The sequence below is a fragment of the Stylophora pistillata genome, chromosome 6, assembly GCF_964205215.1.
Source record: "Stylophora pistillata chromosome 6, jaStyPist1.2, whole genome shotgun sequence".
Classification (NCBI taxonomy): domain Eukaryota; kingdom Metazoa; phylum Cnidaria; class Anthozoa; order Scleractinia; family Pocilloporidae; genus Stylophora; species Stylophora pistillata.
In genome coordinates this window covers 20,686,829-20,712,890 of record NC_142524.1, presented here as the reverse complement: position 1 = coordinate 20,712,890, position 26,062 = coordinate 20,686,829, and the positions used below count along the sequence as shown (strand labels likewise).

The following is a 26,062-nucleotide window of genomic DNA, read 5'->3' as shown; positions in this document are numbered from 1 at the left end:
CTCCCAGCCCTCCTAGTGTTTAGATAAGGCCATTGTAAACACAGTATAACAGTCCTCTATTTCTTAACTAACAAAGACAATTGATACTTTTTGTGTGTTTTAACCGTTTTGTTTTTCTTCACCAGTCGAATTTTGCTTTTTTTAAAATTAGATCATAGACAAAGAGGTCACTTATGAGAGACCTTTGCTTTCGTTTTCCGAGAAACCTGCGGGTTTTTTCCCGGAATTAGAAACGCTCACGAAGCATATATTTACGAAGCTGACGAAGCAAATATCAAGAACGCCGACGCAGCAGAACTTAAAACCGCTTAAAAAACTGTTTCCAAGCACAACAGAGCCATTCACTTCAAGGAAGGAAAAGAAAGAGGTATGAATTTCCTTAGTTCCGAGGTAATGTGATCAACTAATAATGTACTTGAAGAAAAATTGCGCTTTAGTTGGCGAATAGCAACGAGAACATCGAAGGAATAACCCGCAGCTTATGTCAAATTTGTCAACAACATTTCTTCCGGTAGCGGAGTTTATTAAGACACTAATGCGAAGAAAATTGAGTCTTTTCAGAAACAAAGGCTCTTCCAGATCTAAACACACTGATGACATCGAATTCATTGAAGTGATTACAAAGAGAAGTAATTTGAATTTATCGATAAAATTTAAAAGAAGCCGATCGATTTATTCGCGAGATTCCTCTTGGGAAAGCTACGAAATCAAAAGAATTTACCACGCTAAAATTTGTCTCAGGATAATGCAAGTCCCAAATTTAGCTTGGGCAATGGTTGTACTTATGAAAGTTCGACACCAAATGATTGTAACTTTGGAATAGAGTTGAAACATTGCCTTTTCGCATTTTGGCTTGCATGAAATAAAACTTACTAGTTTTGCTATGATTTCTTTTCTCGGCCTTGCATTTTTCCTTTCGTTATTGACAGTAGCAGACTCTGGATTTAAAAATTATATTTTTTCATTGATATTTTGATAATTTCAAACCGCGACACAGGTTACAGTTTTGGTAAGCGTGTTTGACAATCGGGTACAAATGACGATCCGGAAGACTTCGTGGCGCAATATAACTTATGTTCTCTTATGTTGAATGAGTCTTAAAAAGGACTATTTTAGTAGTTCAACATTTTTATTGTGTAAGCTTGTTATGGACAATAGCAAAATCCTAATTCGTCTCAATCATTTGGCCCTTTTGAGTGCCTACGAATAATCTTTTGTAAATACAATTAAAGGGATCAAATTAATGCTTGCTCGAAGGCATTAATTTCATCATTTCACTGGGTTTAATTAAATGCGGTAAGATTACCATAAATCAGACACGATTTCGCCAGGCTTAGTTGAACCCTCGACAACTCTGAAACTTTGAACCGAGGACTAAACAGTTAGGGAACATTCCTGAATTCCTTATTGTAATGACTAATGAAAATGATAAACATTTGAAACATACAACACTCACTGTTTGCCATACATGTTATAACTTGAATACAGTAACTCGTCCACTCAATTTATCTCGGCGACGAGTATTATTTGGGAAACGCTGAGGGCAATTTTAACTGTTCCCAATATGACTGCTAGCTTGTGCTGCCATGGAGCGGACATGACTCGGGTCTCTTCACAAGGATCGGGTTACCTATTCGTCTATAGCTAATGACTCGAATCATGGAGCGGTCATGGAATAAGAACAGACCGAGCTCTGTACTCTCTAGTCACCAGCCAAATTTCAGAATCTTTGTTTAAAATACGTTTTACAGCAGAAAATTTTTATAATTTTCTAGTGATCAATCCACCAGAGTTTAAGCGGAGCATTTTACCTTTTTACCTTTCAGCTTCTCGGATTAATAAGAGATACAAGGAAGCTAACTGGCTACGATGGAAACAAAAAATAGCGACTCACTCCATGAGAAAATTAAAAAACAGAAAGAAAAAATTTGCGGAAATAGCCCGAATCTATCTAAAGAAGCTGCCGATTACCTGGAAGCAGCTCTTGGAAGATTACATTCCCTTACTTTCAAAGATTCAAAACAAAAGGACACATTTTTTGAAAATGTTCAATGTCTTCAAGGATATCACATAATTGAAATCTTCAATACATGGGTGGCCTCTCATCTTCAAGATTCACTGAAAGATCCTTCCAAATCGACGAGAGAGATAATGGGAATTTTCGAAATTTGTTCTCAATTTTGTTATTCCTCCGACATGTCCAGTGGAGTATCCTTTGAGGTCTTTATCAGGACTATTAAGTTTTGCTTTCCCTCTGATTCAAAGAAGTGCCACTTATCAACAAGAATAGTTGTGATGCTACTGGAACTTGTGCAGATTCTCCAAGAAGGAAAACTCATTTTTCCTGTTTCAGATTCACAGAAGAAACCGTACTGCATTAACAGTGCTACGAATCTCTTCAATGACTTCATTGTAATTTTAGAGGCGAGGGACTATTGCGCGGAAGATATTGTTGAAATAATCTCCCAAGCATCTAAGTTTGCTCGGGCAGATATCAAACGCAAGTCCTCTGAATTGCAATCGGAACTGATGAAGACGTTATTTCCTGGCTTACAGTCACCTTTTGATGACTTGATTCCCGCAATTTACTTCAGAAACTGGGGTGATCTCCTTCAGCTAACGAAAGAAGGAGATGTTGCATTCATTCTTCGTCTAGCCAGTGAAGATCCACTTTATACGCCTCTACCAGGTACCATATCTCCTCTTTGGTATATGGTTAATGTCTTACGGGAACTTAAAAGAAAAGGAGAGCAAGTCGATCTTGGCTATGAGGAAGAACGGCTTGATGTTTTCTTTAGACACATGTACGATGTTTTCAGAGAAGGCTACGAGATGACAGCTACCTCATTGAAAATCTTCTCATGGAAAAAGGTTAACGATACCGACTTAGCAGATGTTTATAAAATTTTCTTCCTCAGAAAATGCGAAGAGCCCACACAATTTCCAACCCACAGTGTACAATGCTTCCAATCAGTGGGAGAATTGCTGCATAAATTTCCAGACGGATGTCTAGTCGCAAGAATTCTCCAATTTTGGATTGACACTTTCCCAAATGATCTGGAAAAAGCAGAGCTTATGAAATTGTTGGATCTCTTCGCAGGCCTCTTTATCAAACAATCAGCTGAAAGTGTAAACGGCTTAAAAGAAAAAGCTGACCGGCTCTTACATTATATTATGAAAATAGTCAAGGCGTCCTTAATCGTTTCTTGGCCTAAAGCACCTGAATTTTTGGAGGTATTCAAGCGATCAGCATATTCTTTTTTGGACTGGATTTCACAACAAGTTGACCTCAGCGAATATGCCAAAGAAAACACGATTGCCCTTTTCGTGCGATGCTTCGATCGTATGGAAAGGTGCGAACCATTTTCTTGTCAGCTCATCAAATCCTTGTGCCTATGCAAAGGCTTGTCCCTCGAATACAGGGAAACTTTTCTTGAGGAAATTATAAACTTTTCCACGCACCTCGACGAGAACGAAAAAGATGTCATTCTGGCTTTTGTATCTAAAGTATCTACGTCTAGTCAGACCCTTGATAGGAATCAGGAAGTCTTCTCTGAACTCTCAGAGACATTAAATCAATTAATTTTCAAAAACAAACGTCTGACAAAACAAACTAGATCTAAAACATTTCAGCTGATCATGAATCTAGCCAAAGCTCCACTTCTGAGCGTGAAGACTGATAATGTAGTTCGCTTAATAAGGCATTCAAGGAATTTACCAGATGGTCTATCATGCTGCGAAGATGTTTTAAGATTAGCGACCTCAGTTGCTGCAATTGTCAAAGAAAGAGCTGAGGAATATTTTGAGATTCTATTCTCGGCAGTTTTTGAGACTTTGAACGGATCGAAACCCCTCTGTGAGGTCTTTAGCATCCAGCATCAGAATATGACTAAGCTACATATTGATGAGGGTTTCTCAATCGATGTAATGATCATTTGGAATGTTGCCGTGGCTGGACTCTTGGCACTGGGTATATTTGATAAGATGGTTGACCTGCGTTGTTGCTTGCCAGTTTTTGCAAGAGCAAGGGGATTTAACTCCCCATTTGAAGCTTTGTTGCTGTATTTTGAGTTAAGGCGGGTGTTTTCTGGGGTCACCTTGTTGTTGAGAGACTTTCCCAAGAGAGGTAGTAGGGAACCATTACCTAAGTCCCCTGTTGGAAACTTTGTTGATTCTCTGAAAATTATCGTACAGTCTGACATCTCAACACCTGAGGCGAAGCTTAGGTTGATCCACAAACTCTATCTCCTAGTGCAAGGAAAGCCAAGGCTCCTGATTGGAAACGTCTTACATTGCGCACTTATGAATGTCATTCCACTTTGTAGCGGAACCTGCCGATCGGACCAAAAAAAGGATTTGGACTTTGATCACATTGCAACCATAATTGAACGTCCTGGAATGGTGGAGCTACTTGGAAACATTCCTTCGACGCCATCAAAATCAATGTGTTCTATTCTTTGTCAAACGATTTCCAAAAGGCTATCCACGCAAGATGTAAGCAAGATCTACGATTGTTTTGCTTCCTTCAGAAATGCACGAAAAGTATTCCTAGAACATATGTTAACGCTGTTGGAATCAACCATCAAGGTTTCCAGCTCAGGCACTGTGGTAGTTCGTCTCCTAAAGGAAGCAAAAGAGCTACTCTGTCAGTTTGACCCAAAACTGATGCCTCTCGCTATTTCTATCTTTTCTTACCTTGTTGAAAACAACGTAACCCCAAAGGAAAGAGCAGCCTTTTTTGCGGTGGTTTTTCCCGGGTGGCAAACTACTTGCGACTCAGGCGTGTGTGTGAGGTACGAAATTCCTCACATTCTTTGGAAAACCTACGAAAGTACTAGAAACGGAAAAGGAACATCTGAGGTCATGGATAATATCCAAGAACTGATTGAACGCGTCAAAGACCTGGAAACACGAGTAGTGAAAGAGGCTTTGGGAAATCCAGCTACCTTTAAGCGTGGCAGCATAGTTCGCTGCGACTTAGAGAGACTCGCTCTCCACTCCCCTTTATCATGCGAAGATGTTGCCTTATGTTTCCACCTCTCTTGTTGTTACCCAAGTGTCCACCGACTGACCTGTTTTAACCCGTATGCAGGTTCTGGTTCCCAAATGCAAGATGACCGCTTAATACCTAAACCTCCTCAACGCAACGAATCCAAGAGCATAGACGATATAAGTAGCCGTAAACAGTTCAGTAATGCCACCCACCATTCATTTGAACAAGCCTCTATGGCTTCAAAAACACTAGCATCTCTCTTGACTCCAGGTACGATTGCAGAGAAAATGATGGTACAGTTGAGACGTCTCCGAGGTGATGATATAAATCTCCATGATACTACAGTTAAGCTTTGGAATTCTCTTTTTGCAAACGAAGGCTTAGCCTGTCCAATTGAAGCCTGCAAACCTTCAGACGATTCTTCCGCCTGTGATAATGTGGTAAGGCTTTTCCTCTCCTGCTTGGAAAAGGCACCATACTTTGAAGTTGTACCTACCTGGTTCGACAATGACATCCGCAAGGGACTAAGTCAGCATCACGTCCTTCAATGTGCCGAAGTCGTATATGAGTCATGTGGATGGAAAGCCCAAAACCTGGACAAGGAGGGGCATTTTAAGATTCAGGAAGCAATAGCTTTATTATTACAAGAGATCCTTAGAAGTAGCACTCTATTTCCCAGAATGCCTCCTTTCCTTAATGCAACGTCCTGTTTTTGTGATCTTAGACCCCAACTAGAGTCCCTCCTTTGCATTCTTCAAAATTGCCTGCCGTTTCAGATAACCTTTGATCTTCTAAAACTCGCCATGGTAGACTTTCAAGCCGCCACTACGATTGCAACGATTGCTTCTTATTGGCCATGCAAAAATGAAGCAGCAAAGTTGCTGGAGGAAGTTAAAAGGCGCTTCGAAAAAGAGGGAGAGCGTATACACCCACTATGCAAAGACTTTGTTTGGTCAATGTTAGAAGCGGGTGGCCGGGTTTACAAAGATAGCTCTCAAGTTCTGATAGACAAACTTGAATGGCTGAACGATTTCCATGGCCTTGATGTTCTTAATTACGGCCTTGATCGGCTTCCAAATTGGCGTAGATTAATGACGGCGGACGGTGTTCCTGCCCACGTGATTGACAACTGGTGTGTGTTTTTTCTCTTCACACCCAGGGAAAACATTTCGTTGCGCGATGTTGATGCAGTTCTTGACATCAGTCCCACATCCCTGCAGCTAGTTGCAAATGCCTCTGAAAGTATTAAAAGATGCTTATTTTCAGAAAATGTCTTTCAAGGAACGCATTCGCAAGAAGAGATATCCTCTAACTCTTTGATCAAGGAATGCTTACGACTGGCCAGATTGCTAAGCGAATTAATCCACATATTGAAGGTCCGAGTGCCTGAAAAAACTGCCATCGATGATATTGTTGAGGAAATTGTGGTTCAAGCTTGTAACAGGCTTTGCATGAGTCATATGGAGAAAATCAAGAAGGAAAAAGATAAAGTCATGAATGCAAAAGACGAAACCGAAGAGACAGAGGACAAAAAACAAAAGGAAGAAAAAAAAACCAAGAAGACAGAGAACAAATCCAAAAAGGGAGGAAACGTAAGCACAAAGAAAAAAGAGCAAACCAAAACGATAGTAGGCAATTCTAAAATGAAAGAGGACAAATTCAAAGAGATAGAAGCCAGAACCGCAGACACAGTAGAAAATGGTGGAGAAGAGATGAGAGACAAACGCAAAAAGACAGAGGATGAAACAGATGAAACAGATTACGAGCCCAAAATTGCAAAAGATAAAATCAAAAGTAGCAATCCCTACAGAATCCTCCGCCGGACGCTTGAGGCCCTTTTCAATGAATTGTTTGCCAAACAATCCACAATCACCGATAACCAATCCAGTTTACAAAACTGTGGTGAAGGTGCGATGGATTTTGTCTTGAAAGGTTCAACCTTGCCACAGCATAATCTTCCAAGTGAAGTTTATGAGTCGATGCTGGTATTAATGCGACGCTGGTTGTCGGGTATCGCCAACAAACCATCCCTTGCTTCCAACGCTATGAAGATTGTTCAGTCACTTTTATCATTCTCTTGCGAGAAAGATCATTCCCAGATAGAGAAGTTACAAGACGAGATTCGACTTCAGATACTATCATTTCCAAGAAATCAGCTTCTTCTATCCCAGTTACAAGCAGCAGGCTACAATCAAGGAAACTCCGTGAACTCCCAGGACTTGTGGGCCTCGCCTTCTCTCGAGCTTTCTTGTTTCTTCAGCAAGTGTGAGTTTCAAAGTGACAAACGTTATGAGACGAAACTAACTGATGTCCTCAGGCTTCATTGGATGCAATGGAAGGACCTACTTTTCAAGCAGAATATTCATTCTGTAACGATCGATGACCACGAAGTGCCTGTGAAGGACCTCTTTGAGACTCACGCTTCGCGAGTTGAAATGGAGAAGCAGGTGGCAGCTGCAAGGAAAAAAGTCGGGCAGATTGAGTCCGAGAACGTTAGCAGACATGTGAGCCAGCTAGTTCGTGAAGAGCAGAAGCACCGTGACAGAGTTACTAAATTATACAAGAAAGTAAGTAAAACGATATACACTAATTTCGTTGACATTGCAGACATTACAGAGCGTGACTTACAAGAAAGTGAGAGCGTACTCATGCATCGTATGCAATACTGCCTTTACCAGTGGTTAAAAATTCAAACTGTCACATTTACGGAAGAACGATTATGACAACTTGGACAAGCTGGCAGGGTTTGATAGTCCGTAAACTTCCCATTAGAACCTGTTAATAGCCCTTCGAAATATTGTGAAGTGATGACGATGATGAAGATTATTATTATAACTCAAATTATCTACTACAACACATAAATCATTTGACGATGCTCCGACCTATAGGTAGGGAGGAAAAACGTTCAGGTGACCACCACTAAATTAGTTAAAGCTGACTTTCTAGGTAACCATGTCTTCATTTTTTCAGAAAGAAGCAAAACCTTGCTCATGCAAAGGCACGTGCTCTAAGGGAGAAACAAGGACCAATCAAGGATGCCCTTGCAAAACACAAGGTTTGGAATGCGGTCCTGCTTGCACGTGTGGCTCTGCTGACAAGCCTTGTAAAAATAAGGTGGGTTTTGTGTGTTGTGTGCGCTTTATTATATACCTGGCCTGCATTCATTTCATCGGCGAGCATTCAGGAATGTTATCCTGGCCAGGAAATCGGAAGGCACTGTGTTCCTTTCAGTACGTCAAATATGATGCTCATGACGAAGATGTCAGGAAACGCTCAGGAAACACCGTCACTAGTTATATTTTTACTGAATGTTCTTAAACTAAAACCAAGAGCTCATAGTTAACCTTAAAAAGCTAACACCGAGGTTAGAAAGCACCAGGTTAACAGACTATAAACAAGAGCTATTGGGAATCGATTTGCAGAATTATTGATGCGCTCTTGAGTCGCAAAATGTGCTGATTAACATTTTATGATTTTGTAATCTAATCGCCATTAGGGTACCACTTCGTTCTCTTAGCATATACTGCTTCAGAAAAAGACATTCTCCACTTTCAATACTTCCACAATTTCTGTTTCCCTTCTAAGGTGGAAAAAGAGAAGAAGACAAAACTGGTGGCTGTATGGGAAAACCGATTTTTAGAAAACATTAAACTTTGCTCAGAGCTAATTCCAGGTAAGCAATTTGACTAGTTTCTCCCAGAGAGCAGGACCCAGAGAAAGCGAAGTAAAACGATAGCCAGTGTAAATTTTAAACATGGATTTACAAGATAAAACTGTGAATCAAATTGTCTCTTAATGCAAATCGGCTGTAACTGAACATGGTAATGGCAAAGAAATTAACTTGAAACGAAAAGTCGTTGAAAATCAACCCAAAAACGATACAATCGTGAATTTAGCTCGGGACCTTTCCTCAGAAAATAAATCAGAACCCGCAGAACGAGAGCAGAACTTTCTTTTTATCTTTTTTTTTTAAATCTCCGGGCACTTTAAGTGAGCGGTGTTTCGTGCTTTTTCCAAATGGAGGGGCACCTTGGTAAACTTTTGACTTCCAATGGGCGACGAAGACTTCATGAAGAAGAAAGCTTAAAGAAAGCGAGGCTCAGTTAGAGAGATAATAAAACTTTTTATTGTTGCAATTTGCAGGCTGTTACGCACCCAACGGTTTCCATTCTGAGAAACCTGTGATTTGTGCTCTGTCCGTGGACAACAGGATCTTGACTGTGTTCAAAGAGGAGAAGGGCCGCAGAGAGGAAATCGAGAATGTTGAAGTGAAACTCTTCGATGCTGGTTTGTACGTATACGGGTTGCATACGAGTGGTCATTATTACGTCACCGACGAATTGTGGGCCGCGTTTTATAAAATGCTTTTGCAAAAAAGATTGGTGCCTGGAATAGTATTGTCCAATGAAAGCCCGGGGTTTCATTGGATCAAGAAATATGTACAGCCTGGTGAGTGGCAATACACCTCTTTCCTAAATTGATATTGAGAATTTGCCACCACATCTTTTGCAAAGTTAAACAAACTCCTATTTTGAATAATTAACCTTTCTGTGATTCCCTTCCTCAGTGAAAGTACATCCTTGCTTCTGGAAGTGGCACCTAAATTGCGGTATCGTACCTCCAGAAGAAGACTATTTAGACTACCGCCCAATTGAAGCAGCCTTGTGTCCTTGGTTGCATGGACTCAGTGAATTCCTAACCTTAACAAGGATAAATGTCGCGAGGTTTCGTTTTAAATATCTCATGGTGAGTTCATTTAATGTCAGAGAAGTTGGCAGGAATATCATGACCTAAAATTACATCTACTGAATCAGCACCCATTTATATCGCCTGTACTAAACATTACTATACTTACGTTATAATTGAGTTATAGATTACGTCTAGCTTCCGAGTATACCATATAATAGACAAATTTACACTGTTATTTCAAAATGCTAGAAATAACAGGAAAGCAACTGTTTACATGTGGCATTTCGTTGTATGTTAGTTCGAATCAGCTCAGTTTCAAATGACGTTGATTCTTTGTGAAACAAAATGTCCCGAGTCATTCATTCATTCAGAATCTTTTGAGATTTCAACATTTTGACTTCGTACTTTGCAGTCATCAATGTGACTCCACTCATGTATTGAAGATATGAGGTGCTGTTGCACTCTTGCCTCATCTTGAAGTCACAGACATGAACACAAAAATCGCCCTTTTCATCTCTGAGAAGAGAGCAATAACTAAGTTGTCGTCATTCAATATTTCTTAATAAAGAAAACTGCAGAATCAAATGACTAACTTTAAACTTTCTAACAAACTTGTCTAAATCAACACTAGGACGCTAAAGTCGTCGAGGGGAAAGAACAGCAGGCGAGGGAAGTGGCAGGAAAATTCAACGCCATTCCCCAACTGAAACAGAAATTGCACTCGCTGCACAACGACGCCATCCTAATAGGAAAACTCGCATCGAAACTGGAATTTGCTGTTAAGAAAACAATCACCCAAATTGTGATGGGAGAATGGCCCACTACAGAAACTGTCAAGAAACACATTGATATGAGAAGGTTCGCGTTTATCAAATGTGAACAGTGCAAATTGAAAATTCAAAACTGTAAATGTATAATTTACCAAGAGGAATATGCAACTATTGTGCTAAGGGTGTGTGAAAGCGTCCAGGAAACACTCTTAGTTTTACTATTCTATGTCTTTCTTGTCAATCTATTTGCTTTGGATTAATATAATTCCTGCTTAGGAGGCTTTAAGAAACCACTGACTGACTGAGGACATCTGTGGAAAGTTTCTCTGAAGAAAGGCCTCAAATTCAATACTCTCCATTTTTTTTGTTCTTTTTTGTACACGGCCTCCACTGACTGAAGGCAGAGTGACGCCTAGAAGAAGGAACTCTTTTCTTAGACTCTTCAAATATTTACGAGAATTTAAACTTTAAAAAAAATTGACTATCAATCGCTCATGCACCAGTTGAGTAGTGGGTTCTGAGGCCGTATTGCACATGGCGGGCTTGTGTGAAGTGTAAACTCTTCTAAAGGTAAAGAAAGGGTCAGAGGTAGGATAGTGGGCAAGAGTTTTACTTTTGTCGTTTAGCTGTTTCTTTTGTTTTCTTTTTTTTTCAGAGTGCTCTTTTAAAGAGTGTCGTGAACTAAAAACCAAAGTAATTTGCAACGGCCAATCTAAACGAATGAAAATATGAGTAAATGAAAAATGAGCCAACGAGAACTCAAAGTAAAAACATGCAAACTGTCTGCAGCACGAGAAGACATGGATGACCAAGTCACTATTGGTCTTCGTTTCAAAACCGACTTTCGGGATCAATTTCTGAGCGAAGTAAAGATCAACCAAAGCGATCTCGAATTACTTTAACCTCTCAACCGAGAGTGCTGTTGCCACAGAACAGTTTGTTCACCAAGCAATACTACCATAAAACTCCATACATTTAGAAGCTAAACTTTAATATCTACATACTGATAACATTCAATCAAAAATCAGATCATCTCATAAATACCTGACTTCAAGTGTTTTTGCTATTAATCATTAGCTCACTATGCCAAAATGCTAACTGTTACACATTATGTGCTGCAGTTAGCTGAAACCTTACAAGTGTGCCAAGTAAGGTCTGCAGCCAGAGCTAGGTCATTACACAGTGCATGGATTGAACCCAGGGGTAAAGATAGATGATATGATCTGATCGTCCAGGTTAGAGTGTTCCTGGACCTAACTAAGTAGTGTTGTTGGAAGCATTGACTGATGAACACAAGTCACCATAGGAGTCAAGCTCGTAAAACACAGTCTTTAGGATAACAATTTTGGATAATTCTCACCTGGACAATCAGACTATATAATTACATAGGTAAAAATTGGTAACTTTAGTTGCTACCCATTCAAAGGTTTGAGAAGTGAAAAAATAAGTTATCAATGCAGCTTAAGCACAGAAATATATTACATAAAATAGAGAGAGACCCAGTACATTCTGGTAACACTACTTTCATTACTACAGAACTTTTTCTACCAAAACTTATGTGAAATAAATGGCCATTACCAAATGCAAACTGTGATAAAATTAGTCAGATCTGTTCAGTTTAAATAAACTGCATATTCCTGCAAATTGATATCAGAGATGAACTAAGTAAAATTTATTACTTCCAGCAGATTGTAATTTTCAAGGTTGTGCAACTGTAACAGACAGATTTACAGAGAGAGGGAGACTGACAAACACAGAGACAGATGACAGCCCAGTAGATAGACAGACACCTTTTAGTGCAAATAGTAATCACCAGAAATGCCAAAAGGGGCCCTTGAATTTAAGTGCCAGTGAGAATGTCCTTTCATGGAATGTCCCTAAGAATTTCATTGCTTAACAGTGTCATCACTTACTAATTTTTTCACTAGTAAGAGGAAAGAAAAACATCACTTGCAGAACATTCTCTGATTCAAATTCTCATAGTTACATATGTAAGGAATTTATGACAGACACTAACAAGAATCGATTTTTAGAGGTTTAAATGAGAGAAAAAATTCAACCAACAATTTGGCCTAACCACCCTGAAAAATATTAATGTGTAATTCCTGTAGTGTTTCAGCTTCCGTTGCATTTGGAAAATTGAAAAAGAAAAGTTCATATTTTATTTCTATTTAGGGAACAGACTAAATTGGGTAGTAACTAATAATTTCTTAGGAGTGAGACCTAAGCATTTACGACAAACTAATTACAAATCTGAAAAAATTGGCTGTTTATGCCCTAAATGTCTTTATGCCATGTTAGGCCAAATGAAAAAGTAGGGAAAGACATTCTCATTGTGAGCCATAATTAATATCTGTATGCTAAAATCAAGTAAATAACAGATAAGAAAAAAAACTCCTACCAACACATTAAAGGCACTATCCAATCCATTGCCAAAGTAAATTGTGATATTTTCCACAAAACAGTGTAAATAAAACATACACAATGTACATCTTAGTTAAGTTAAAATAAGCAAATCCATAACATCAATCCAGCAACAATATTTATGTCCTCAAAAAATTGTCTTTGTGCTCACAAATGGGAACAGTACAATATTTTCCATTTCTTTTTTGACAAATTCTGTTGTTAAAAAAAGTTTTATACATGCACACCTTGATTTTCACCAACAAAGTCTAAGTGAGTTTACTAAGCAAACTTTAAGTTGTACCACTTTCTTCAGCTCAGAATTATTGCTTGAAAAACATTTACAAGTTTTTTTTAATGGCCAGTCTTAAAAAGCTGTTGCTTGTCTATGCCCTGGTTGATTTATCACCTTCCCAGGCCACCTCTGTCAGTCTGATTTTTCTGACCCGGCGATAGTAAATAACACATAGGATGAAAAACACAATCACCAAAATAAAGCCACAGATCTAGGGAAGAAAATTAAATTTAAAATAAATGTCAGTTATTGGGAAAGATAACTTTGGAATGCGCAGTCAAGAGAACTGTTTGTGCATTATCATGAAGCAACATCGAGTGACGAGTGGTTACCAATTTTTTCCCTGAGGAACAGGCAGAATTTCAATAGAAATTTTTGTATCAGTTTCAAAATTTGGCCTCTGCAACCAGTCCCAAAAATTCAAACTGATGGAATTCATGCAACTGATTGGTATGAAAAATTATTTTCCAAGGGCAAAGAATTCACAAAAATTCTACAAATCACATGATGCAAAATGTCCCAGCAACTAGTGTCTCCACATCCTATTCCAGCAATATGTTTTGGAAACAGTAAAAACAATACCACATGTTCCAGAGGCTTGTGGCAGCCAATTTTTCCAGCTCCTTACTCATCCATATCTCTTGTCTAAGATTCTTGTAAAAAGGTCTTTTTTCTTGCTAACAAATGGCTTTGCAGCCAATTTAGGTGTTTTTTAATACATTCACTACACATCACTTGGAAAGCAACACACTGCCTCAGACACAAGAGGTCTTAAATTTCACCAGGAGGGAGATTTAGCAGCAATCTAAAAGCACGCTAAAAGCAATAAGTACATGTAATAGTTTCACTTACTGCTGCAATGATAAACTGCGCAGAATTCAGGGTCCACTGGGACAAAAGAGCCGAGGAGAACAAGAAAAAGAAGAAGTACGACAAGCAGTAACTCAGCAGAAAAATCCACTGTTGGAAACAAAAACAAGTCAGATAATTAGTCCAATGCCTTGACTATGTCTACCTCTACAAATGAAAATTCCATTTAACCCCCAAGATCCACCAAGACAGAATTTCTCCTTACAAGATCAATATAACAACCAGCGAACAAGTGATGAGAATAAAGACAAATATCAATTAGAATATGGAAGTATTAGTTGATCTAATACAAAATTCTCAGATTTAAGATCAGTTATAAGAATTGTATGGTAAATAGTAAGAGGAAGTAGTGACCAGATCTTTGAAGTGAAAGGGTTAACTATGATTCTTAAGAATTATTTTTTTTTTTTGGCAACTTTTAACAAATGGTTAACATCACAGAGTACACAATTGAGTTATGGATGCGCGCGGAAGGCTGCTAAGCACGAAAGAAGCATTACAGACTCTAGCTTCCAAGATACTTAGGAAACCTCCCCGGTGAATCCATGACTCAATAGTGTTTACTGTGGTGTTTATCATTTGTTTTATGACATAAAAAACAAATTTCTTCCAAAACATTTGCTTACATGGAAACAACTGCTCACGTTAGCAGTGTACACCCATGGACAAACAGTAGACAATGAAGTGACCATTCAGAGTGCACCCTTTACATGATTTATATTATCATTGATGATATTTTATTTAGTGTCTTTGACCAGCTCTGGTCATCCATACTTAAACGGAGCAAAACTGAGTAACCAGGCACTCACCAGAGAATACTCCCTCTGCCAAACACCCAGTATCTTGACTTTACAGCAACCAATCACATGGAAGAAGATAATGAGTAAAGCTCCGATCCAACACAGAGCACTGACAACGATGAAGAAACCATAATGAGAGAATATGCTGGATTCTTCATGACTCAGAACCAATGCAAATGCAATCAGGCCGAGAACCTAGCAATTTTACAACGTAATCATCAATACAAGGGCTTAAACCTGTTCACTCCCAAGAGTGACCAAAGGGAATTTCTTTGCACAATAAACATACATTTTTGTCTATAACCAAGAAATACATGTATCAATTGTGGAAATCAACTAGTATAAAGAAAATTTCAGGGCATAAATACCATGACATGTATGGAAGGCAGAGAAAAGCATTAAGTGTAAGATTTTGAGAAAGGAATGGTTCCATTATGAGACAATCCGAGACATTGATTCGTATAATTCCCAGTTATTATTATTTTATTTTTCATAACTTCTGGTCATTAGATTTGTGACTGTACAACTGTACACCAAAAATGTTACAATAATATCAGCTTACGATTAAGGTTCGTTAATAACGGCTATAAAGACAACTGGATACCGCCTTGAGCAACAGCTACTGCAAAATGCACCGACGTGACATTACGCAGCGCTCTCGAGACAGCATTTTAATGACATGCACATATCAAACACTGTACATCCCACGTATAAATCATTAAAATTTGTGATTTGCGAGTAGAAAAATGTTATGTTTCACGCAGTCGTAACTAGTGCGTAATAAGGAAAAATGTTTTCCTATCGCTACATCAAACAAGAGAAGAATACTCCAGAATAATCCACTGATTTCAAAACCCACACTAAATCTTGAGTAGAAGTTTAAACACGCAAAATTTCGCAGTTGATTTGTCAGGAACACTTGTTGGGTGCGGTGAGGCAATGCATGTTTTAAAAAATACCTGCATATTTCAAATACAATTCTAACATACACAGAAAAATATTTCACATTAAGAAACTACAAAATCGAAAACTGAAGTCCGTCTGAATGCTATCGAAAGGGTAGAAAGAAATATGCAATTGACATTATTAAAAGTCGTTTGACTTTCACTTACGAACTGTAACAAATATAGAAGTCCTTCGAGCGAAATCAAAAAATACGTTTTGCATCCGTAACTGTCGCCTTCGGCCATCGTTTAAATTAATCTGTTGAGAAAAAGTACAATTTGGTTAAACTTTGCCGAAAGAAACCCCAACTCGAAAGAGAATATTGCGAACAGACCGGTATCGCATCGCTAAAAAATTTGAAATAGAAATGGTATTAGGACAAGATTTGATTAGCTCTTATTTTTAAATCTTGTGATAAACACACAACTGGATGTGGTCGAGAATGAAACATGGCAGCTACCTGTGCGAAAAGTATGTATACAACATCAGCTCTTAGGCTGAAAGGCGATTAATAGAAGGAAATGTTTATATCATTCGCTAACAACAACTTCGACGCTAAACAACTTGAATACTACATTCGGTGGTGAACACTGACATTCGATTTTGTCATCCCTGAAAAATTTGGACAGATCTCTAAAGTTGCTTAGACATGAAATATTACCAATCCACACTTACCTTATGTTTCAGAAGAATAATGTTACCCCAAAGACAGCGAAAAAACCGAAAGTTTCATGAGAGCTTAACTGCTAAAATGCGTGAGAAATAATTATTCTCTACAATCCAACAGCTCAGCGGCTTTCCGCATAATTTACATAATTACCTTCTGGGTGATTCTAATTTATGCGGACTTCGTTAGTGCATTTTTTTCTCCTGGAAATTAGTTTTCTTCTTTCCTTTTTCATTCTTTTTTTTCTTTCTTTTTTTCTCTCTTTCTTTCTTTCTTTTTTTTAAATTATTTTATTTGCTCGTTTATTTCGTTAGCCAGATAGCTTTGAGGATTGTTATATGGCACCTCTTGGGCCTATCCCAGACATCAAAGTTCATTTCATGAAAATTTAAAAGGTGGCACAAATGCAACATAGTAGAGTCGTTTGGGTGCTAAAGTTAAGGCAAGGTGGAAAATTCACTTTCTTATTTATCATGTTAGTTAGAGATATTTTCGTGTTTCTCTTGATAAACCATGATATCGGAAATTCTCTCAACCAGGAAATAATTATTGTCAGAGAACGAGTGTTCTATGGGAGAAAAGGGAAATCATATGAAGTTGTGGCTGCCTTAAATATATATAGTTCAGAGCATCGTGATAGGAAGTACCGTTAAAAGTATTTTAATTTGTTCCCGTGGTAGACCTGTGGGTGATTGTGTCGGCATGTTTATCATGTGGACTATTAAAAGCGTACTCAAGTTTTGAAAGTTCGATAAGGATGCGGTATATATAGATGTACGCCGTTTGATTTATTGATTGACGAATTAATTTCTGATTGATTTAAAAAAAATTAAATGATTGGCCGTTTGCATGCTTATTTGGTTTTATAAACCGAGCTGATGAGAGATCTGTAGGGCTAGTGCTCAAGACGACAGCTTTAGAAACTATTTTCGGTGGCTAGTTTACATCATTAACTCCGTTATCTTGTTATATCCCCTACCGACACAATCCCACAGTTTCTTCAGAAATTTACCCCATTTATTCATTTGTTTGCATGTTTGTTGCTGGTTAGTTAGTTTGTTTGTTTGTTGGTTCGTTTTTCTTTTATTGCTGGTTTATGTAATAGGGATGAATAGGTTTGCAAATCGGTAAATTTGTCCTTAAAAAGACCTCAAGGATGATAGATTTGTGAAAACAAGCAAAAACAGTGAGCGAATATGTGGATTTGAGAAAATACAGAGGATCTAGCCGGATCGACTGAAGATTGAACCCAGCATCTATGATTTCCGTCTGCCTATAGTTAGTCTAAATAATTTGAATATGAACAAAGTTGAAATGGTAAATTGCCCACCGTTCGTAACGGTGGGCCAATTTACCATTTCAACTTTGTTGATATTTTCAAATTATTTCGTTACCCCCACCGACGCAGCCCCAAACAGTTTCTTTAGAAACTATCAGCCTTTATTTATTTATAGTTAGTCTAGTTAGATAGCTAGAGGTTAAGGCTGTTGAGGATTGGGTAATTATGAAGTACACTAATAGGTTGAACGTCCTAAAAGTAAATTAACATGATTCCAAAGAGCCTTTGTCAAAGCCTCTAGTTGATTTTTATATCCAGTGTAAAATTAGAGCAGTCATTCCTCTTCAGCAAAGTCCGTTGCACGAGTCCGAAAAAATCAGCGAAATTGAAAGAAATAAAATGGTGGCTAGCGCGTCGCGTAGAACTCTGGGAGTGAGGCTGCTCATAGTCCATATCCAGTGTTTTCCACTGCAGCTTTTTATAATAGTTGTTTTGCCCAGTAATGAGCATATATGTTGCACGGGTAATTAAATATTCGTACAAAGAGCTCAGATCAATACAGTTATTAAAGGGAAATAATGATGATAAATATAATAATAATTTTTTCTTTACAACATTAATTTTTATTTCACAAAATCAGTGAAAATACAGGATAACAAACAAAATTGAGACAAATTAAGGTATAAATATTAAAACAAGTTTAAAAAGTCTCTAGCTGAGAGAAAAGTCTTGAATCTCTTCGATATTAACAACTGTTCTACAGAGTAGCAGAATTCATCTTATGTCTGCATTATTTTGCTTCAGCTTCATTCAGCAGAACAGCAAATAAATTGACGATACATGATCGACGTCCTTAATAATAATAATAAATTTTTCCTTAAAAATATTTCACAAAAAGCAGTTCTCTAAAAAAAAAAGAAAATTCAGTAAACTAAGCTACATAATAAAAAATTGACTACTTAATAATAATAATAATAATAATAATAATAATAATAAAATAAACATTGGCAGAAGATATATTGAGAAGAAACCTAGAATAGGACTTCTGCAACTTAGTAGAAACCAAGGGGCTGAGTATTGATTATGAATATACTGCTATTATTCGTTAATTGCTATTTAGAGTCAGTTCAGGGTAAGAAGCGCCAGTAGAATGCTTAAACATAACGTTTGCGACAATTTTTATTCCATATTTGATAACTTCTAATTTGAAAAGTATAATAGAAAATGAAATAGAAGAAATAGAAGAAATGGAAATAGAAGACCACAAAAATATTTTTGGGGGGTATCTTAAAAAAAAAAAACAGGTGTTGCCATCGCAGAGACATTCGTCATTAATTTTCCCAATATCTAGAGATGTCTTTACCTGAACTTTTTTCAGGGAACAAACAAATTTATGCAAAGCAAAAGCAAAAGAAAAACAAAAAAAAAGAAGAAGAAGAAGAAGAAAGAAAAAAAAAGAAAGAAAGAAACACATGCTCAAAAACTTAAAAGAAAGTTACGATCATTTCGCCTTTTGATCACAGTAAATCACTTGAGTTTTAATGGAGCGAGGTGATCGCGACTCACTCTACATGACACACACCGGAAGCCTTCTCTTGCAATCGGAACTGACGTCAATCGGGTCCATTCTCCCGTAAGTATGTCGAAGCATTCTAGAGAATATAGTTCCCGTTCTCCTTTGTAGTCTCGTCCACCAATAACGTAGATCTTGGTATTCAAAACAACAGCCTCGGCATCTTGGCGAAACTCAGTCATGTCTGAAAGAGCGGAAAATGTTATTATCATCTGAGAGAGTAGAAACGGTGTAGAATGTAAAATGATTTTTCAGCTCAATGTTGTTATATTTTGACATTGTTTAATTGCAATAAATAAATGAAATTCCAGGCAAATCGTAGGCTATTTATTGAGGTATATACCTGTATCTAAAGCTTACCTTTAGCCATATTCCACTGATGCGTCTGTACATCATACACCTCACACTGGCGGAGCGTTGTGTAACCGTTATATCCACCCATGACATAAATTTTACCCTCAACCTCCACAACACACGCCCCGACTTTCCCACAATTCATCGGCAGTACAAAGCTCCAGAGGTTAACCGCTGGATCGTATCGCTCCATGCTTATCTCGGGCTCGATTCCCTGCCCTTCACCACCGATTACGTAAATATGCGTTTCTGTGGCAACCATTGCGTGACGACTTCGCGGGATTGTGGGAGGGGAAAGAGATTGCCATTTGTCGCTGATAGGGTTGTAGACCTCAAACGAGTTGCCTTGAGAACCATTTATAATTCCACCTGCAACAAAGCGAGAAAAAAAGTACTAATAAAGCACCGTAATTTGGATGCTGTTTCAAAATGTTGTAATTATTTTTTGTTTCATTTGTATTTCACTCTCACCTGAGACATACAGCAGTTTGTCATGTTCCGCCGCAGCAGACTTTGCCCTTGGTTCTTGCATTGAGTTCACATAGTCCCAGTAATTGTGGTGCGGATCATAGCATTGCACCATATCTTGAAGAAGCAGGGAAGCCTGACCTTCTACAGACCCAGCGCATGCGTACACAAATCCATCAACGGAGGCCACTGAATGATCGAACAGCTGAGTCCTGGAAAGAGGTGTTAATTACGTGTTAGCTATGTGATACGTGTTATATAAATTGGTCACCGAGAGCAAACAAAATCTAGTCAAGGAGCAGCTCAAGCAGTTTGAGGGATGCGGTACACTCCAGAGTGATAGCATGGACTCAACCGCTCCATCAGTCGGTTGGTGGGTTAATCAATGAGTTAAGCCCACTACGTCCTGTCTTGTCAGTCAAACACACCGTTCCGGAGCTTTGACCGAAAACCAAAAACACTTAATCAACGTCTAGAATCGAAAAAGGTCAAACTGACATCAGTGATGTTAGAGCCCGGACCCAAAAACTCAATTCTCACGATGCACATTGGATATCAGTGTACTGCTGAATTTCAGATGTGATATACCCAGCTGACTATCTACGGTCAAAGCACTGTTAGTTTTGAAATTGATCTTTACTATGCTTTGAAATGTTCCCCGCAACGTACCACGTCTTTGCTCGAGCTCCATATCCCATAGAGCTTCGCGGGTTTGTTGGCGCATCAATAGACTGCTGGTGTCAAACTTTCGAGTAGTAGACTTGCTTATCCCACTTTCTTTGGAATGAAGCTAGTTACCTAGATGGGATACTAGTCTAAGGTAAGTTAGCCTATTGAAAACCTAGTGGATTCTTAAACTATATGGAAGGGGCTATGTGCTTTGCCCTAAGTCGTGTAGACTTCTGTAAATGATCATAAACGACTCCAGACCTTCATTCAACCAGTTATAGGGATTGCTTTTTCCATTTCTTTCACCATAAACCAGTTATAGGGATTGCTTTTTCCATGATTTCTGTCACCATAAAATAGAAGGGACTTTTGGTATTCCAATACTTACTTCAAAGGCGCTAAAGTATACCACTGATTACCGATAGGCTCGTAACAGAACGTCAAACGACCTTCCTCTGGGTTTCGCCCTTTACCTCCAACAAATAAAATCACGTCGACTAATGTTGAATATGTTCTTGGCAACGTCCGCGGGCTGCTCAAGGTCTTTCTGATGTTCTCATCTTGCGCTGAATTGAATCGCAAGGCTTCCAAAACCATCTCCTTCGCTGTTGGTGAACGCTGCACCAACTGTTGTCGTTCGACGTGCTCCATTAGGATGCTGGGAGGAAGGAGAGCAAGACGAACGTGCTGGAGTAATTTGGCAAAATGGATGCCTCTGTCTTTACGATCATAGTCTGTCCATCTAACTAAACTGTCGAACACCTAAGAGATCAATAAGAATTTAGAGAGATGATTTGGTATTTGTATTTACAATACTCTAAAATTCTTGTCTTAAGACAAGATTTTCGCGATGGCCTGACGTGTTTTACGGAGTTAGGTCAGACAAAATTTCAAATCTGACCTCCATTACATCCGTGCTTATTTCAGCGACTAATGACGGCCCGTAAAGCCCCCGCGACAAACTTTAGGTATCAGTTAGGTAAGATTTATATTCGATTTTTATTCGCTTCCGTTTTTACTCTGTTTCACATCATAGTAACTAAACTTAGTTGTACGTCTCTGATTCTAATCAAATTTATCACACCTACCAGAAATCTTTGATTCAAGTCAAAGTGCGAGAGAACCCGTAGGGGTTACGACTTGTCTCTCTTCACTTTTCAACAAAATGAAAATTCCACATCCCGATCCTTTAGTTTAGCTCTATATAGTCTGAGGGTCACTAATTGAGCAACTGACTGGTGAACGCAACAGTGCATTACTTGTCAGTAACCGTCGTTTTCGAGCGAAGCCTAAAATTTCACTGTTAAACCTAAAATCTCCTTGTTACCCCAACAGACGCAGCACCACAGTTTCTTTATAAACTTACCCCCTAAAAATTTCATAAACCGGCTCTTCTTACGCGGTGTTAACTATGTCAGTACTTATGCATAACGATTTTGTTTTACCCTTGACTTGTACAAAGGCGTTTCCTCAAGAGGAACTTTGTTTAGAATGAAACAAGAAATTACAGCGACTTCAATCTAGCCTAAGACTGTGCTAAAAAATCACTTCAGTGGAGTCGCCTTGCTACCTGTTGCTCACCAGTTGTGCAAATATCACTGTTGGACAATATGCTCTCTAGTTCATCTTGATGTAGCTCCAAAAACTGTGATGTTTCCGCGACTTTGACAAAATTTTCACACAGAAATCTGTGGCACCGCTGATGAAGCTTTTCTTGTCCATGAGTAAGCGAAATTTCCTGCACTTTCAAACAATTGTCAGGCGTTAAAAAACTCGCAAGAACGTAGGAACATTCCTCGATCAAGCTTTGTAGCTTGAAGAAGATTGCAGCCTTGAAAATGTCGATAGCGTTGCCGATGTTGATAAAAATTCGTCCTCCATACATGTAACCAAGTAATGCCTCCATAGTGGAACGCTCGATCTCTTGAGGAAGATCCACGTGCTTAATGAATCGACCGCTTTCGTTGTCTATGAACAGGGATCGGAAATACGGACTCGCAACGCCGAGGATATTACGATGGCACGAAAATTTCAAACTTCCAATTCGCAGCGTCACATCGCAGAGAATCGCCTCTCTGCGTAAGAATTGAAAGTACTCGATGATAGAATCTTGAAAATTTCTATCCACAAATAAATACGTTTGGTCCTGTTTGATTCTATTAATGTCTGTCTGGATATCTCCAACGTGTTGGGAAGGCATACTGAACTCTTGAGTCTGATTCCTTTATTTTATATTTTACTAGTGCCTGGTTAGATACATTAAATGCTTACAAGTATTATTTGCATACCAAGAAAGCTGCGTGAGTTTATTTATGCTCATTTAAGAGTCGTATTTGTGGTGTAAACTAACAGGTACCACTGGTATATTTATGTATGCAAATAATGACGGCGGATTTTGTCCGTGCATTTTTGAAATGTAATCGGGCTAACACTCACCTCTTAAACTGAAAACAGACAAAAAAAAATTCAACAGACTTTGGAGGGAGGGGAGGAACTGAAGAGCGACGGCGAAACAATGACCGGGAAAATATGATTATCACTTTCCATGTTTTGTTGCCAGCGCATGTGTCTGGGTAATGGGCCGGTCAATATTAATCCCCTGGGCAAGTCGGAGGATATTGGTTGTATCACGATAAAATTTACCTGATTCCCCCATAAGGTTTTGTAATATTGTCATGATCCCCCTCATAGGCAGTTATAATCAGCAGTCAATTTTTCATGTTCCCCTTTCATATCCTGTTGGATATATATGACTGATCCCCTGTTATTCCCCTGAAAACCATGTGATCCCTACCAAAAAAATTCCTCTTCTTAATGAGTTCATTATTTTCCCTGGAAAATTGGAGAGGTGTCTCACACATTTTGACGCAGACTAGATGGTTCAATGGGTAGTGATCACTTCGATTTTCTCTAACAGCTGGACACCATGATGACTACTTGCGTGATTGTTTACATGCGTGATTGTCTACATGCGTGGTTACAAAGGCGATAATTAGTCTGGTCTCCTGTCGTCGTGATCCGAACGGACGATCGCGTGAGTTTGGACACTCACCAAGCTCTCGTTTCTACAGAACGAACATAAAATCCACTAATTTGTGACAATGTCTGACGAACCGGAAACAACCACCTCTGATTTTTGGAAGGGACTTTGGAAGAACGGTGACATTGGCTGGCATCGTAACGAAGTGAATGCATTTCTGATCAAGTATTTTGACGAACTCACCGGTGGACGATCGAATCTTCGCTTCTTCGTGCCCCTTAGTGGAAAATCAGTAGATATGTTGTGGTTGGCCGACAAAGGGCATACAGTGGTTGGAGTAGAGCTCGCCAAGCAAGCAAACGAGGATTTCTTCGCAGAAAATAACCTGACTTTCACGGTGGAATCAGTTGAAATGTCTGCAGTCAGTGAGCCTGTGGAAGTATACAAGTGTACGGAGAAGAAGATCACGATCTTTTGCTGTGACCTCTTCGCTATGACAGAAAATGATGTTGGTGGGAGATTCGACGCCATCTGGGATCGTGGATCCTTGTCTGCCATCGCTCCTTCGTTTGGTGACAGGGGTAAACGGTATACAACAAAAATGCATTCACTTCTGGCTAGTGGTGGAAATTACCTGCTAGAAAGCTGTTATTATGAAGTTGACCGCGGGATGAACCCTCCAGCCAGCATTCCAGACGAGCAGATAAATGAAATGTATGAAGAACACTTCACTATCAAAAAGCTGGAAGTGAACAAAATTCAGCCAAACCTCGACATAAAATTGTCCTTTGCTCTCGACATGAAACATTACCTGTTCAAGCCAAAAGTAAACTAATGTACCCGGGGAAGGTGGGCGGGGAGGTAGTTGCTATGGACATTTTTATATTGACGAGGAGGCTAGATATCTCGACCAGTGGTGTAAGTGTCGGTTTTTTCCTCCTTAGGAATAATAAAAAAAAAACCAGGTACTAATACTACTCTGATTAGCTTGGGTGATTTAAAGATGAATTTTTTTCTATGTCCAATCAACATAAACCCTTAATAGTTGTTTCAAGTTTTTAATCAAGGTCTAACCATGCCCATAGTTGCCTCTTGTGGGGGCTAAATTGTTCATGTGGGTTGCCACCCCCTGTTCCTTGACCCTAACCTACTGGACTGTTCATAACAAATACAGTGTAGTTCCCTTAGGATCAAGGGAACTATACTTTTCTTTTTGTTCACTTGCATTTTTTAGACTGTTGAGATTTACCACAAGTTTAGTTGTAACAATTTGATATCCTATCCAGATATCCCCATCTGATATACCAAAGTAAATCAATCATTGATTGCAATTTATCAGATCAGTTGTAATCAATAATTCCTGATTAGTCCCACATGTCAATGAAATAAACACTCACATAAATGAATAAAGGCTGATAGTTTCGAAAGAAACTGTTTGGGGCTGCGTCGGTGGGAGTAACGAAATAATTGGGATACATCACCAAAGTTGAAAAGGTAAATTGGCCACTGTAACGATTACAAAAGCTGACGTTTCGAGTGTTAGCCCTTCGTCGGAGCGAATAGAGGAATTGTGGGTTGTGTGTGCTTTTAAAGGCAGAAAATGGAGCTACGTTATTGGTGGGAACATGGCAACAGGAAAAACATGAATAAATTAGTGGAATGAAAAGCGTTCATTGATCCCTGTGGGATTTAGACTGCCGGTTTGAAAGATGAGCTTTTGTTCAAAATTTTTATGGCTTTCCGTGCTACCTAAGTGCAAGGAAAGACCGCAGATTGTCATATGTTGCTTAGAATGATTAGGTAAATTAAAATGTCTAGTGACTGGTTTCGATGTGTCCTTGTCATTCCATAAATGAAAAGGTTGATTTTGATCATAATCAGACCAAAACTATTAATGAGTGTTTCAGGTTGTCTTGTTTGCGCTCCTAAGGAAGAGCTTGATTTTTGCTTGCTTGGCAAGCTCTACTCCAATCCACAGTATGCCCTTCCACTGATTTTCCACTCAGGGGCAGGGAAAAAGTAAAGATTTGATCATCCACCTGTGAGTCACCAGAAATGCATTCCTTTCATTACCATGACACTCACCCCCACTTGCAGAAATACAGACAAATTTTGCCCCCTTGTTAGCCAAGTGATTAAGCAAAATTTATTTTTCTTTCACTGAAAATATATAATTTTTCAGAAGCAGTAATAAGTCAAAAGTTCTTACCCTTGCAGGGGCCTCATTAATGTTTTCTGCAGGAGGGCAACTGGTTTTCACAGGTGGGAAAAACTCTTTGAACTGAACTTTTTATAAGAAAACTTTCC

At 38.8% G+C, this 26,062-nt stretch overlaps 4 protein-coding genes across 5 annotated transcripts; 2 read left to right on the top strand and 2 right to left on the bottom strand.

Annotated features, from left to right (window-relative positions):
• Nucleotides 1-197: 197 nt before the first annotated feature.
• On the top strand, nucleotides 198-12,107 carry LOC111345249 (uncharacterized). Of its 2 annotated transcripts, none has more exons than XM_022952526.2 (7): nucleotides 198-367; nucleotides 1,827-7,560; nucleotides 7,964-8,107; nucleotides 8,579-8,666; nucleotides 9,137-9,442; nucleotides 9,561-9,739; nucleotides 10,314-12,107. In XM_022952526.2, exons 2-7 carry the CDS (start codon nucleotides 1,870-1,872, stop codon nucleotides 10,710-10,712), a joined length of 6,807 nt encoding a protein of 2,268 aa, XP_022808261.2. In that variant the 5' UTR covers nucleotides 198-367; nucleotides 1,827-1,869; the 3' UTR covers nucleotides 10,713-12,107. The 2 variants fall into 2 exon arrangements, with proteins under 2 accessions (XP_022808261.2, XP_088618778.1); XM_088762652.1 differs by having other exon boundaries at nucleotides 290-390.
• LOC111345252 (uncharacterized) lies at nucleotides 11,423-16,578 on the bottom strand. Its single transcript, XM_022952529.2, has 5 exons — nucleotides 16,441-16,578; nucleotides 15,933-16,023; nucleotides 14,830-15,015; nucleotides 14,003-14,110; nucleotides 11,423-13,361 (listed from the first exon to the last, which is right to left on the bottom strand). Exons 2-5 carry the CDS (start codon nucleotides 16,008-16,010, stop codon nucleotides 13,242-13,244), a joined length of 492 nt encoding a protein of 163 aa, XP_022808264.1. The 5' UTR covers nucleotides 16,011-16,023; nucleotides 16,441-16,578; the 3' UTR covers nucleotides 11,423-13,241.
• Nucleotides 16,579-17,726: 1,148 nt separating this feature from the next.
• Nucleotides 17,727-23,699, bottom strand: LOC111345242 (kelch-like protein 38). The gene is made up of 5 exons (XM_088762664.1): nucleotides 22,346-23,699; nucleotides 21,164-21,537; nucleotides 20,110-20,318; nucleotides 19,645-20,007; nucleotides 17,727-19,468 (listed from the first exon to the last, which is right to left on the bottom strand). Exons 1-5 carry the CDS (start codon nucleotides 22,973-22,975, stop codon nucleotides 19,239-19,241), a joined length of 1,806 nt encoding a protein of 601 aa, XP_088618790.1. The 5' UTR covers nucleotides 22,976-23,699; the 3' UTR covers nucleotides 17,727-19,238.
• Nucleotides 23,700-23,876: 177 nt separating this feature from the next.
• LOC111345253 (uncharacterized) lies at nucleotides 23,877-25,581 on the top strand. Its single transcript, XM_088762702.1, has one exon. It carries the CDS (start codon nucleotides 23,877-23,879, stop codon nucleotides 24,588-24,590), a length of 714 nt encoding a protein of 237 aa, XP_088618828.1. The 3' UTR covers nucleotides 24,591-25,581.
• Nucleotides 25,582-26,062: the final 481 nt, after the last annotated feature.